The 14,632-nt window shown below is 40.9% G+C and overlaps 2 protein-coding genes across 4 annotated transcripts; one reads left to right on the forward strand and one right to left on the reverse strand.

Moving 5' to 3' along the window:
- Positions 1-468: 468 nt before the first annotated feature.
- LOC125707494 (hepatic lectin-like) lies at positions 469-4,493 on the forward strand. The gene is made up of 7 exons (XM_048974706.1): positions 469-681; positions 1,389-1,535; positions 2,333-2,449; positions 2,568-2,798; positions 2,893-3,056; positions 3,666-3,805; positions 4,123-4,493. The coding sequence occupies exons 2-7, from the start codon at positions 1,433-1,435 to the stop codon at positions 4,271-4,273; spliced, it is 906 nt and encodes a 301-aa protein (XP_048830663.1). The 5' UTR covers positions 469-681; positions 1,389-1,432; the 3' UTR covers positions 4,274-4,493.
- A 763-nt stretch (positions 4,494-5,256) lies between these two features.
- ttc8 (tetratricopeptide repeat domain 8) lies at positions 5,257-13,815 on the reverse strand. Of its 3 annotated transcripts, XM_048974704.1 has the most exons (15): positions 13,571-13,815; positions 13,230-13,259; positions 11,964-12,081; positions 11,722-11,785; positions 11,368-11,527; positions 11,077-11,166; positions 10,857-10,901; positions 9,962-10,047; positions 9,787-9,874; positions 9,050-9,160; positions 8,827-8,966; positions 8,289-8,463; positions 7,355-7,477; positions 6,181-6,264; positions 5,257-5,939 (listed from the first exon to the last, which is right to left on the reverse strand). In XM_048974704.1, the coding sequence occupies exons 1-15, from the start codon at positions 13,682-13,684 to the stop codon at positions 5,823-5,825; spliced, it is 1,545 nt and encodes a 514-aa protein (XP_048830661.1). In that variant the 5' UTR covers positions 13,685-13,815; the 3' UTR covers positions 5,257-5,822. The 3 variants fall into 3 exon arrangements, 2 of the variants coding, with proteins under 2 accessions (XP_048830661.1, XP_048830662.1); XM_048974705.1 differs by lacking the exon at positions 13,230-13,259; XR_007382293.1 differs by lacking the exons at positions 5,257-5,939; positions 6,181-6,264 and adding an exon at positions 7,961-8,085 and having other exon boundaries at positions 7,383-7,477.
- Between the last annotated feature and the right edge of the window lie 817 nt (positions 13,816-14,632).

A 14,632-nucleotide genomic window follows, 5' to 3' on the forward strand; every position in this document is an offset into this window, starting at 1 on the left:
GGAAGCATCGAATATTACGAACTCCACAGGAAACGTGTACTGCTGACATGGCGTTAAAAGTTGTGATAATCAACAAGTGAATTCTTGAGTTTCCGAAGGTGTGAAATTTCAGTAATAGCAACACCTAGTGGATCTTGATATTATTACATATGCACAGTAATGAACCTACACTTAACCTCCGATAGGCGGTGCAATCATTTCAAGGCGATATGTTACTTTCTCAAAAGTAAAAGTGAAAATATTGTACTTGCTATGCTTTTATAACTAAATACAAATATTGTAAAAAGGTACAAATTGTAAAAATATTGTAAAAAGTATAGGAAAAATATTATTAAAAGGACAAGGTTCCACCATATTGCTCAGGCTGCACTACAGCGTCTATTCATGGGCGCGATCCCACTACTGAGCGGCACGGGGGCTTTGACCTGCTCCGTTTCCGACCTGGGCCGGTTCACCCCTCCTTAGACGACCTGGTAGTCCCGGGCTCCCCCAGGCGCACCATATCGATACCGAACTTAGTGCGGACACCCGATCGCCATAGTCCGCTGCAGCCCAGAACCCCTGAGCTCAGGCGGTTCGCCAGCCTCAGCCTCCCAGTAGCTTGGATTACAGGCGCACGCCACCGCGCCCGGCGGTGGAAAGTGGGAGTTTTTCAATAGATCAAGCATAAATACTGGTTTCGTAAGTCCAGGTTTCGGTTTCAAGTGTGAGACTGCTTTCCTGTTTTAAGTGCCAATGATTACATTTGCTATTCGGGATATGAATTAATTTCGGGAAAGTAATTAAAGCAGGTCGGAAAGTGAAATACAACGAACCACGTTTTACGATCTCTGGCCATATGCATTTTGCTTAAAGTGCTTGACTTTTATTAATTCTAGTCTCAGTCTTAGCACAGACATTATTTATTTAGTTTGTGAAAATGACCTATTACGACATGCAGGGTTTTTTTTTGTTCTTCATTAATATATTGTATCCAAATATTTTGAGTTAATCAAGTTAATTGTTCATCGAAAAATGTAGTTTTAACTTTGATTATGAAACTCTTTGCATAATTTTAGTTAATTTTGTCTAGAACAGAAACGGCGGGTCTTTAAAATGCGACAGAATAATGTTTGAAACACCTGGGAAATTTCTTTTTACCAAAAATATTCATCCTATAATTGGAAAGTACTCTCCAAAATACGTAAAGGATCACATAATTAATTGCCAATTAGTGCTTCTGAAATTCATTTATTGGTAGCTTGAGATAATTAAACAAAGTTTACAGATTCTGATTAACCGATTAACTGGGAATGTACTCAATGCGTCTGTCAAAATATTCCAAAAAAAAAAAAAAAAAACTGCAAGTCCAAAGTCCAGCACAGGAATGTTCTCCTCACTTTACACAGACCCACAGAGAAGGAGGAAGCTGGAAGCTCTCTCACATGCAGCTATGATGGTCTCCAAAGATGGAATGTACTCCATGCTGATTGGGCAGAATGAGTTGGAGACAGACATACAGAGTGCAGACTACAAACCCAACAACAAGCAGGACTGTAAGTCTCCTCAGCTTTAAATATCTACCTGTAGTTGGGTTTCCTATTCCAGCCACATGTTTACATTATGAATGAGCAAAGAAATTAAAATGGCAAATACTTCTGTACCCAGTTACAAATTATATGTAAGGGTTAACATTGATTAGAAGCTTTTGCTTTTATTTTATTTCATATTAATTTTCTGTGTATCGTTTACTCATATCTACTGATAGTACGTATGTAATGTTAGTTTAATGGCATGTTGCTTTCATAGTTTTCATAGTTGCTGTAAGTGTTTTAGGAAAATGGACTTTGAGACCCTCCCTGTGTTGTTTTAGCAGAATAGCGAGACTCGATGCCTGCACAAGATAAGTAATGTTTGCACACAGAGGAAAAATAGCAGAACAAAAGCATTTATGCTCTGTTTATTTTGATTATTATTATTGTTCAGTTACCATCTGTTAAAATTCTTGTCAGAATGGAAATTCTGGTGAAATGACATTGGTGTTGGTAAAGTTTGTTCAACAAAAGTATCAGTCTGTATAATTACACTTATGAATGTAAAGTTCAGTTTCGTTGTTTCAAGAATATTCTTACCACAGATAACTTAGGGAATTTTTAAGTCACTGCAGGGATGTTTGAGCTTAAAAAATTAGAGTGGGAATGGTGATGGCAATCATCTTAAAGTGAGGTTTAAAGAGATTAAATTAGACCTCGATCCACAAATTTAACACATTCACAGCAACAACAAATAACAAAAAAAATTTGGTCAGTCTATATAATGGCTGAATTCCTTTCCAATGATTTCTGTTTTCCAGTGCCCCAGTTTACAGTGCGAGATGGACCTAGAGTTCGACCCTACAAACTGGCTACAGCAGGTCTGGGGTTGTTATGTACCACCCTGCTGATTGTCATCATAGCCCTGTGTATTCACTGTAAGTATTGTTTCACTAAAACGGAAACAGAAATTGGTTGTGCATCGTTGATTATGATTTTCAGTGGTGCTCATGTGTCAATGGGTAACTGCAATGTCTCCCATGCCGATCCCTACAGTTCAGAATTCATACCGGCTCCGCGGTGAACTGGACAGCATAGCCAGCAACCACAGTACTGTGACCAAAGCTTTGGAGCAGCTACAAGGGGAGTACCAAGAGGCCCTGGATGCTAAGCACAGAGTAGAAGAGCAGTTTGGGCTGCAGCACTCTGAGCAAGAGCAGCTCCAGAAGAAGATCGAATCTCTGCTTGTGGAGAAGAAAGATCTGCAGTCCCTCGTCAGCATGCATGGTGATTCTGCTGAAAAGCGTCAGAGCCGCGGAGATCTTCTGGGCCCCTGCGACGGTCCATTTACGCCCTCTTCCACTCTTTACTGCCGCTGCAGAAAATAGTTGCGGAAAGTGCTTGCCAGGATGGAGGCTGTTCGATTCAAGGTGTTACTATTTCTCCTACCATGAATCGAAACCGAAAAAGTCCTGGAGTGGAGGCCGCGAGGACTGCATCACCAAAGGGGCCGACCTGGCAGTGGTGGACAGCGAGCAGAAGCAGGTAAAACCAGTGCTGTGTAGCAAATGGACAAATGCCACTACTGATAGCAACAATACACTTACTGCTACTAATATTAGCATACATTCGTACGTAGCTGAAATATTCACTAACAGTACATTGCTGCCTTGAAAAGGTTTCAGTGTAGGGCTATAAGAATGATTCCTGGTCTCAGAGGAAAGTCTTATGAGGAGAGGTTACCTGAGTCGAATATGTTCAGCCTCCGGCAAAGGAGACTAAGGGGGGCCATGATCCAGGTATATAAGATTCTAACAGGTCTGGATGCTGTTCAGCCAAATGCCCATTTCAGTATTTTGAAATAATTGGTTTAATAACTCAGGCATCTATGTGCACGGGGATTGTAGGCAATCGTCATGGTAACCCATGAACACCCAAACCTTATGCATTCCCCTACATCATACCAGCTGACAGAAACCAAATTGGCTGTGCTCATTAAACTTGTTTTTAGCATCAGGTGGGAAGACCTTCACACTCTTCTGTCTCAGCTCTTTTTCACCCAGATTTTTTCTTTCATTGCACAATACAAAATTCAAAGTTCAACTACGTAACGACCCACCGAAGAACCACATACCCTTATGTCTCAACATCCAGCTGTTTCTCATGAGAACCATCACTTCTATGAGCCTGGGAAGGGCATACAGTTGGCACCTCGCAGGATTTTGGTTGGGACTAAGAGATGTCCATGTAGAAGGTACCTGGAAGTGGCTGAATGGAACGCAGCTGACTGTGGGGTAGGTGCTTTCCTGACACATCCAAGCACTATGCACCACTGCGGATGACTTTAAGGTTGAAATCCATGTCATTCGCATTAAGGCCACATGAAGCATTGTTCCCCAATCCATTCCGCGGGGACTCACAGACAGTCCATGTTTTTGCTCCCTACTGGGAGCTGGGAGGGAGCAAAAATGTGGACCGGCTGTGGATCCCCGAGGACCAGATTGGGAAACATTGACATAAAGTAAGCAGTCCTTGCTAATCACCCCAAAAATCTGCTGAGCATTCTAGATTTCATTCTAGTGAAATCCTTTCTTTTACATCTGATTTGAAGATATTGGATGGATGGGGAGCCCAATGATACATATTCAGAAGAGGACTGTGCCGCCATATATCCAATATCTGACCTCCTTAAGTCGTGGAACGATGCTCCTTGTAACTACCTCCTGAACTGGATATGCGAGTCAGAGTTAACAAATCCCTAGGCATCACTCCAGCGTCTGTCTATGGCTGGACGGCAGTGAGGTATTTCTAAGAAACATTACCAAGAAAAATGAATGATTCATATTACTCATTGATTTGTTGTGTGGTGTAAAAAAAAACACTTTTAATGTGGAAATGCACTCATAAACTGAGAGCAGAGTATTGTTTGTATCAATGTGTATCTGTGGCAAAAAAATATAAAGCATTAGAGGAGAAACCTCATCATTCACTCTCCTTGACTTTATCTAAATGGTGTTACCCACAAAGGTCAAAGGTCAAAGGTCATGGTATGACTACGGCAATTGGCATCGCAAGCACCAAAGACCTTCAAGACCTGTAAAATGATCCCGAATCAATACTGCGCTCTTCTAAGTGAAGGCAGTCGTGCCCATGTGGGCCTCCAGACGCACTCCTCCGGGTCAAAATGAATGGTGACAAATCACAGAAGACAACTTAAATGAAAGCAGGGCAGTTATCAGCTGACACTGTGACCAGACCCAACACAAGTCTGCTTGTAGCCACTTAATCTGAAAATGGGTTCCACTGAATCGCTTCGGTCTATTGACGGATCCATAAAGATAAAGAATATGTAAGAAAACTTAATGAATAAGCATGCAAAAAACGTATTTCATTATTTGATCAGATATCTTCCTCTTATTTTCAGCAGTATAAAATGGTTACTGTTCCCTATTGTGGACTGAAAACCACATGGATGCAAAAGACTCATTGTAATTACGATCAATTGTCCCAGCCAACACTAACTTGGCGTACCATTATGAAAGAGGACCAGAAGGACATCACCTATGCTAATTATCCAAAGAAATCATTACTAAGTAATGTAACATCGCTTCATAGTGCACTATACATTTTTAACAATCTGAACAAGTAATTCAAGCTTCCATTTAAGTAATTTAAGATTTTACTAAAGCATATTTTTTAACTGAATGGCTATTCAATTTACTATAGCAACACAGTAACACCAAAGTTCTACTTAAATACTCAGTTTAATATATAACTGGGAAATAACAAATCTGATGAGAACAATGAATGAAAATATTAAAAAATACATTGTTTTATACTAGAAAAAGACAGTATAGCAATTAACATTCACCTACTATCATAAATATATCAATAAATAAATTTTAAATCTACATTCAACAAAGGATAATTGACATTTTTACATTCTTATTTGCCACAATGATCTCCAACTTAGACACTGCCCTCTAAAATAAGACTTTTCTACTGCAAGTTGACACCTTAACAGGACCTGTAATTTTATCTGACATATTGAAAGTTCACCCAGCTAAAGGTCAGGCAGTTCAGCTTTCTGTGATGTCACATGACCACTTGATATGTTATTGCATCATCCGGCCAATCAGCAGATGCATTTTTATCCATGACGACAGCCGTGCGTAAACTGCCTTTCTGGACGTTCACTAGTCTTCTTTGGTTTGTAACAGGCTGTTCTTAGACTGAAATGCCTGTGGACCCCAATGTATTGGGGATGATCGATCAGCCCCCTGACAGGGCTGCTTTGAGAAGCCCATGTCTTCACAGTTCTGCAAAATGCTGCCTCAGGCTTTTCAAAATCTTCTGAGTGTCCATATGTTCTGGGAAGGCGCCCTCAGACTTCTGGGCTGCTACGTAGCTGCTCTGAAGGTCTCCCATCTGCAAGTGTAAGGACAGCGATCCAAAACGTAATTAAACAAAAAAAGGTCCCTCATCTCCTATCCATTTATCAGTAATTACAGCCCTTCCCTCCTAACTACAACACGTTCCAGGACATAATTTCACGGTCGTGCAAACCGGAGGCACTGAAGCAGATGCGCCTGTAAGAGGAAGCGCTATCTCGCTCCAAGCACCACCTGAAATGAGCGGATTACGCATTGGGATGAGGTCGCGCTGTTACCTTGTCCGACAGAGTGGAGAGGTTAAAGTGGGGCTCGTACATATGAGGCGCCAGTGAAGAAGCGGTTTGCAGGAAAGCTTTAGCCTGCAGGGAAGTAAAGCGGAACAAAGTGAAAAAAATATGAAGGTACGTGGAACAACGGGAACGAGTATTAAACATTTACATACATTTAACAGCTTCACGCTCGTAAGTCGAGCAACCTGACAGCGGAACTGATTAAAGAGTGTGGCGTGAAGTATAAGAACATTTTTCAGAAGCATTTTTGAACAGTGGAAATTGCCATTTCAGAAACAATGATTTTTTTCATTGCTTGTCACAATAAAAGCAATATAGACAACAAACACAAATACAGAAATTATGATATAAAGATCACAATTACAGAAAAGACAACATTAGAGGCTACACACACACACACACACACACACACACACAGAGCTCTGTAAAAAATTAAGAGACCACTCTATATTAAAAAAAAAAAACTGCACTTTTAAATCCTGGTTTAATCCTGGTTCTGCTGGCAGAAGTCTACACCGCACAGCAGGCTGCTTCCAGGCTACAGATGACCATCAACTTATCTCAAAAATCAGAGGATGACCTCAAGTGGTCTCCAAAAAGAATGGGAGACATTATGTGGTATGAAATGCACAGCGCAATTCATAACATGCTACTAGAAGCATGAAGACCCATAAAGCAAGAAAGAAGCCCTTCATCAATGAGCAGGGAAGATCCAGGCTGGTGTTTGCAAAAAAAAAATGTAAAAAAAATTAGATTTTACACAGATGCACACCTATAAATTGAGAAATGAGAAAAAATTTCTGTGATCTCATAATTTTTTCCAGTGGTGTGCGAAAACTATATGTGTGTGTGTGTGTGTGTGTGTGTGTGTGTGAGAGAGAGAGAGAGAGAGAGCGGGAGTAATAAAAAAAAATATATATATATATATATATATATATATATATATATATATATATATATATATATATATATATATATATATATATATATATAGAAGTACTACTGCCTTTGGAATATATATATATATATATATATATTTCTCTCTCTCTCTCTCTCCCACACACACACACATACAAAGAATACATTTATTATAGCTATACATTATAAATAATATATCATATTGTACAGAGCCTGCATATGAGACTTCCAAGCTGTGCACCTGCTCAATGCGCCCCTTCCGAAACTCTAGGACCGCCAGGTTGTTGTAGGCCTCTGCGTGGTTGTTATTGCTGGCCAAAGCTAATTTGCAGCACTGGTACGCTAACGCCAAGTCTCCAATTCCCTGTGGATGAAACGGACGGCAGCCATGAACGACCGACGTGCGCTTTTCCGCTGCCCAGACGCCCTCAGGACCCCCCCCCCCCCCCCGCTGCTGCTTATAATGAAATTCTGGCTCGTTAATTGTCTCAAATATCCAATAAATCTCAGGCTGGCTTGGTCACCAAATATCTGCCTCTCGAATCTTACTTTCAGTGTTTTTTGAAGAAATTCATCTGCATTAAAACTACTTTTACTCAACTATTATAGGGAGTGCAGGCTATGGAGTTAAGAAGATGCAGCTTGTATCTAAACTGCTGCTATATCAAGGGAAAAGGTGCACAGTCCGGAATTAAGAATCCAACTTTATACAGAAAGTTTATAGAAAGCTAAGTTAGGATAAGGGTGTCTACTAAATAAATACATGGACGAGAAGATGAAAACCACTGTGGGAGAAGGCAAACTAATTTAAATGATAATTTAAGTATTTGACTAAATATTTTTAAACCTTATTTTAAGCCATCCTCAAACTGAACGCAGGAGCGATAGCACGGTTGCTGGTTTAGCTTGCGTCGACAGAAAGTTTCAAACTGTGCGCCTGATAGGTCATTCAGTAATCTTTGACCTTTGACCCTGGAAACGACACATCAGAGTAAAAATTCTCAGTGAAGAGTTGAGATTGTGGGGTGGGGATCACAGTCACCATCGTTTAAGAAATTAATTGGTTTAAATCAACTGTGGAGTTCTATAACCTGAAGATAAAGAGAAAAAAATATCACATTCCTGAGTAACAGACACACGTTGAGTCTAATATCGTTCGTTAAAATCCAACCCACCAAGGCCACATGGCTCAGGTTGTACCAGACATCGGCCAGCTCGTCATCATCGGCCACTAGGGAGAGCGCCCTCTCGAAGCAGGGCAGCGCCATGTCGTACTGCTGGGCATAGAAGCAGCAGAGGCCCAGGTTGTTGTACAACTGGCAGTTATACACCCCCATCTGCAGGAGGCGCCTGGCACCAGAGACGGGGGGGGGGGGTATGGGGGGTGGTAAGGGATGGATAATAAGAGTGAGATGGAGAACAACAGTGACAACAATCGAACAGGACAGTGAACAAGAGAGAAGGAAAGCAAAAGAGAGAGTCTGTAATGAAACCGTCCGGTGGGGGGGGGGGGGAGCACATGGTACATTTTCTGCTTCCTTAGCTCCCCTCCCTCCTTGGCTGATGGCTTCCAAACAGCCTCACAGCTGCACCAGCCCAGAGCACCTCCCAATTCCTACCCTCCCCTTTCACCAAAGAACCCAAATCATCGGGGCGTGAACACAGAGCGGTTTCTGCCACGTCGAGCCCCCTTGTGCAGATGGGGGGGGCTACCTGTAAAAGCGCATGGCGATCTCAGGCTGGTCCGTGTAGAAGTGATTGCTGCCGATGCAGGCGATGGCCTCCACGTGTGTGTTGTCCTGCTTCAGGACCTCCTTGTAGTACTCTGTGGCTGAGGCCATGTTATTCATCTCCTGGTCAAATGGTGAAGGAAAGGTAAGAGGGGTTAGCTAATGAAACGAGGGCATGGAACGGCGGAGTCAGGCAGGACACCTGCCTCGTGGATGCGAGCGATGCCCGTCAGAAGAGTGACCTCCCCAGGAAAGTGGTCCAGACCTTGTTTGAAGAGTGTCAGAGCAGTTATGGGCTGGTCTAGACGCTGGTAGACCTGTTTTACAGCAACAAAAATGGAGACCGACCAGGAAGCTCAAATTTTTCAATAGAAATCCAGAAGCAATACAAACTACATTTAAACAGCAATGCTAATGTCAGACTGCTGCAGGTAGGTACTAGAATACATCTATGGTTCATCTCATGACAAGAACTAGGTTCAGCCAATAGCTACCCATAAGGAGACAGGAATCAGATAAAAATGGATATACTACAAATGAATTTACATACGAATAAATGAATACATATCAAGATATCAAGCAAAACTGAAGAAATAAACACAGAATGTTGAAAAATAAAACAACACACACATTAAGCTTCATACTAGGCTTTATACTAGGTTTAATACTATGTTTAATACTACGCATGCATAAAATGTATTTGTGATAAAAATTTGAATACCCTTCCTGGTGACAGTAATGAAAACACTTTGCAATGCAGCATCACAAGAAAATCATTGTCTAACAGCATGACAGAAAGAATAGTCAAATAAAATTGTTGACTGACAAGCTACTGTGGCCAAGGACCCGACATTACTGAACGCAGAAGCTGCAATGCCAACATGTCAGCATATGTCTCCTTGTAAAAATCTAATTCTGTGCATACATAAGCGTGGGCTGTTACCTTGGCCAGGTAGAGGTAAGTATCAACTACTTCCTGGTTAGCCAGGGCGGACCTAAATTGCTTTTCGGCTTCACGGTATAACCCCAGTCTGTGGAGGTAGATCACATTTGGCGTTTAGGGGCGGTAGGGCGACTGTAAGCCACCGTGACGGTCCCGCGTGTCAGCGACACCCTACCTGTAGTAACATTTTCCCAGTTGGACCTTCCACCACCAGTCCTTAAACTGAGCATGCTCAGTAGCAAGAGCAGCCAGATCTAAAGACTGAAGCACAAGCAAAAAAAAAAAATGCTTATTAACACAGAACAAAATTCAACCTTTTTATAGCTACTACATTATTCAAGGTGCAGGAAGCTAAACTATTTTATACCTGTGCGTTCTGTGCATAAATAGTAAAACCTCTTTCTGAAGAAATAATGTGCATTTCTGCTAATTTATTAAGCTAAGCTCCCAGTCAAGGCTATGCGTGTTGCCTGGTTGCTGAATATGGCCATAATGGATCAGCAAGATGGGCAGGGTGTGGTGAGCCAGGCTCTGCCAGCAGAACAGCAGATGCTTGTCCCCCGCATTGTTAATTATCCCAGGCTCCGACATGCGGGGATGCTGTGGTCCTCGGCAGGCTCTCTAACAACCCCAAAAAACAGCTCCTCTCCCGAGGAGAGTTTAGCTGGGCTGACAGTGTGGGATTCAGTCTGATTCATACGGTTGGATAGCATGACAGCGCATTCTAAAAAGTCCCCAGAAACCACATCGTGACATTTTTGGAAGCCTTTTTTTTTATAGCACAGCCTAAAGCAGGGAAGTACTATCCAGGTAGCGAATGCTTTAATGCCACAAAATAGCACACGGGGGAAACTTCATGGATTATGCATTTCCTGAACTTTCTTGGTGACAGGAATGTTGGCAATGTGAGCCTGCATTTGGGAATACTCAACAAACGTCAGACACCAAGATCGAGGCACCAGCTGAACTAACTGTTATTTTCAGCATGTAAATATAATTTATGAAAATACGGCTAAAATGTAAGGCTCGGATAGGTCAATAAGGTGGTTTTTAATCAGTTCACTACTTACGGTTTTTACGTCATTCTCGTGATGGAAGATATACTCAAACAAGGTCTGCAATAAAAGATGACAAATTCTTGCTAGGAAACGACAATAAATGATTGTGAGACCTCACAAAGATTCCAGAAAAGAAACCTAAGCTCCAAGCAAAGACAGCATTTTTTTAAAACAAAGACTGACAACTGGATCTGGAGATAAAAACCTGCAAAGCTCTTGCGCCCATGCGTACCTTAGATAAATTGGGCGCCTTGCCGTACTTTGCCAAATTCAGTCTGGACAGGTTTATAAAAGGCCCATCCGGATTGGTCAGCATGGACGCCTGGGTATAAACAAGAGTGAAGATGAGGGGATTATAATCTGCTACAGACTACCAGGAAGTCTGGATTAACTGTACAGAGTGCTTTTCTAACTTCCTATAAAAAGAAGGATAATTACTTGTAAAAAGAATTTATGCAGCTCATGAAACAATGTGATTTTTCCACGCACGTCTTGGCCTGTGACACCTCTGAGGTCAGCATACCGTTCCCAAGCGGACGAAGCGCCCAGTGGCACCTGTGACGGGCCGGGCTGTCTGGGAGGTGCGGGGGGTTCTGATGGCCTGCTCCATGGTCCCCGGTCGACCGGACTGCGTGGAGGGCCGCACAAATCCCGTGATGGGACGTCCAGACTGGGTCATGGGCCTTTAGAAGCAGCGGGACAAAGTCAAATTGGAAAGAAAGTACAAAGAAAGACATTATTCCCTGACACTGTGCTGAATGTTGCAGAAAACATCAAGTTACCTTTATGACATTAATAAAAGGTGAATTACAATGTCACACAATGTAATAAATTACTCTGGGGATTGGCTGCACACTAAGCAGTAAGGTACACTCACCTGACAGCAGGGGACGGTCCACCTCCCTGGCTTGTCCCTGGCACTCTCAGGGAGGTCCCGGGGCCTAAATAATGGGCCAACACAGTACTGCATTAACAACACTGCATTAACAACAAATAACACAGTAATGCATTAACTACTACTCACAAAAAAAAATCCAGGGTAAAATCTTAATCAGGGAAACTGCAGTCTTCCTCAGTCTTACACTGCCCTATGGTTTCGCAGAAGAAAACTGCACTTACGAGCGACCTGGGCGATGGAGCTCTCATCCAGCATCTCAGCGATGCCCTCCTGGTCCACTTCCACCTCGTCGACGTACACCATCTCTGTCAGCGCTCGGGTCTTCAGGCTCCAGGCCGCCTGTACAAGGTGATTGTGCTTTGAGCTTTAGCTTCTACACCGTCACATGACAAGGTACAGCAGCCTTGCCCTGCCTATGTTCTCAAGTATGTTTGTAAGACAGATGAAGGTAAAGCAAACGATGGGGCTTTTTCAGTTATGACCGAAATTCTGAAATGCTGAAAAGCTCATTAATTATTACTTCATCTGAGTACCTTTGCAAGACATAACTGGGCAACCTGGAAATAATGACTAAGATTAGTTTTATTTGTAACTGATTTATTTGATAAATATATTGTTCCTATACAAACACTAAACATTTAAAAATATGATTTGAAAATATTTAGATGGCTGCTTTTGAAACAGTATAATTATTTCATAATCTTCCTCAACTCAGGAAACCAAAACCATATTTCATGTATTGGATACACTGCAATCTAATTTGTAAATATGGTAAACATGGCTATTTCAATAATAACCTTATTATGATTCCTAATAAATGCTGTTAAAATATTTTATTTAATAATTTAACTAACTAATCAGAACTTTAGGTTAAATGAAATACCTGATCGTTTATAAACAGAAGTATCAATGTGAATGAAGATACTACTTCACAAACAATGTCATTTAGAAAAATATATTGTAATACCTTCAGGTATTATATGTTCCATGTCATTCTTGTTAAATTGTGGTTATGGAATTACGTGTGACGCGGGACGGGGGGAGGAGCCAAGTCGGGCGTTCGGAGTGCAGGTTCCAGAGCTGGGGGGCTTATTCTTGTTACAGTGTGTGAGGATTATCTTTTTCATGAGTTAGTGTCTGTGGCCATAACCGCAGTCGCTTACTGTTAATAAATCCGCGTTCTGCAGCAACCCTTAGGTGATTTTATTTCTTTTAATCCGGTCATTACAATATCATATAAACAAAAATCATATTCTGCTTCGCTTGTTCGGTTATCATACTTTAAAGTAAATTACTATACTATACCGATTACTATATGGCGAAGCATTTATTTATTTATCCATTTATTTATTACTAGGTACAATTACCGTAGAACATGCGACAAGAAAAGTTTAAAACAGAAAGGTGACAGTTATTTTTGGGAAGTTAAACTTAACGTATGGTTAAAAAGTAACATGCATAAAAATAAAGACAGACAAAAGTGTTACCTCAGAAAGAAAGGACGCAGTATCAGCATCCTGAATGAGAGCGTGAAAATGTAGTGAACAATCAGGAATGGAAAGGAAACTGACTGAAATTAAATGAATGCGCACCTCTGGGATGGAAAAAAATTAAGTAAATAGGTAAAATGAAGCAAAGTTTCATGAGCAAGCCAGTTTAGTCAGAAGGCATATAACATGCAAATAAGTTAAACATACACGTCGAGATGACACGAATAATTTAGATTAATTATTTTTAGGATATTGAGCTACACTTATATACATTTCTTCGTTGTCTTAAATAGCAGGATTACACAAATCCTGTGCTTGCTTGCGAGTTTGCAACTTGCCTGATCGTATGGGCTGTCCTTAAGTATTTTAGTGCAGATGTCCGAACAGCGTTGGAATTTACGTCTCCTAACATAACTCCATGCAAGAAAAAGGGGATCCATGGTCACCTCCATTTTATTTAGAAATTGATTTTCGTTATGTTACTGTTTCTGTAGAGGTTAGGTACTAATTCTAGCAGATGGTATTAAGCTAGCTATAAACAGCCCTCTGCAGGAGATATAGCGTCCTGTCACTCCCAGCAACGGAGGACCCAAGGGTCCTAGGCAGATATAGGCTATCTATATATATGCCTGTCTGAGAAAAAAAAATGAAATACAAATAATTTATCCTTCTATAATAAAAAACTACTTTACTCTTTTTTCTAAATTATTTAAGCTATTTGTAATGCTATGCTAAATATATATGATTGTACTACAGGTTTAATCTAGCAACAAAACGTACAATTATAAAATGGCATTAGCATAGGTTTTCGCCTGTCAGTCCCAAAATTAATATAAAATCCTCCATAAGTTTCATTGATTTACGCATGGTTACATGCACCTGTTTTGTGGAGTTTTCGGTAGTTGTAGTTGTTGTGGTGATCAATCGGTGGATTCATTTTTTTACATCACCAGATGTAAAATAATTTATCGTACCGTAGCTTTTATATTTCTGGATCAGCCAATGCTGTTACTACAGGGTTTGCATTCTAGTAGTGATTTGTAAAATATACACTTTAAAAATTGTAAAAAAATATATACTTTCTATGAGGTTGGTCATTTAATTTTACTGGGAAACCGAAATTAACCCGACCTATCAGTTTTGATGTATGTGCACCAGACACAATGGGCACATAATTTCCGTCACTGAGCAATTCAGCTGTAGAGGGGGTTCATAGTTGGTTGTAAACTTTGGCTGTATTTTTTTGGGGGATTTGTTATCTATTTCAACCTTTAATTCATGCAATCATTTTGACAGTAGGTTACCGCATTTTCTGAATTTGCACCTTTGAAGACGGTCCTTTAATTTATCTCTATGTGATATTGATTACATTGTATAACTGCAACCTTTCATTTTCTAAG

This window comes from Brienomyrus brachyistius, chromosome 14 (assembly GCF_023856365.1).
Source record: "Brienomyrus brachyistius isolate T26 chromosome 14, BBRACH_0.4, whole genome shotgun sequence".
NCBI classification, from domain to species: domain Eukaryota; kingdom Metazoa; phylum Chordata; class Actinopteri; order Osteoglossiformes; family Mormyridae; genus Brienomyrus; species Brienomyrus brachyistius.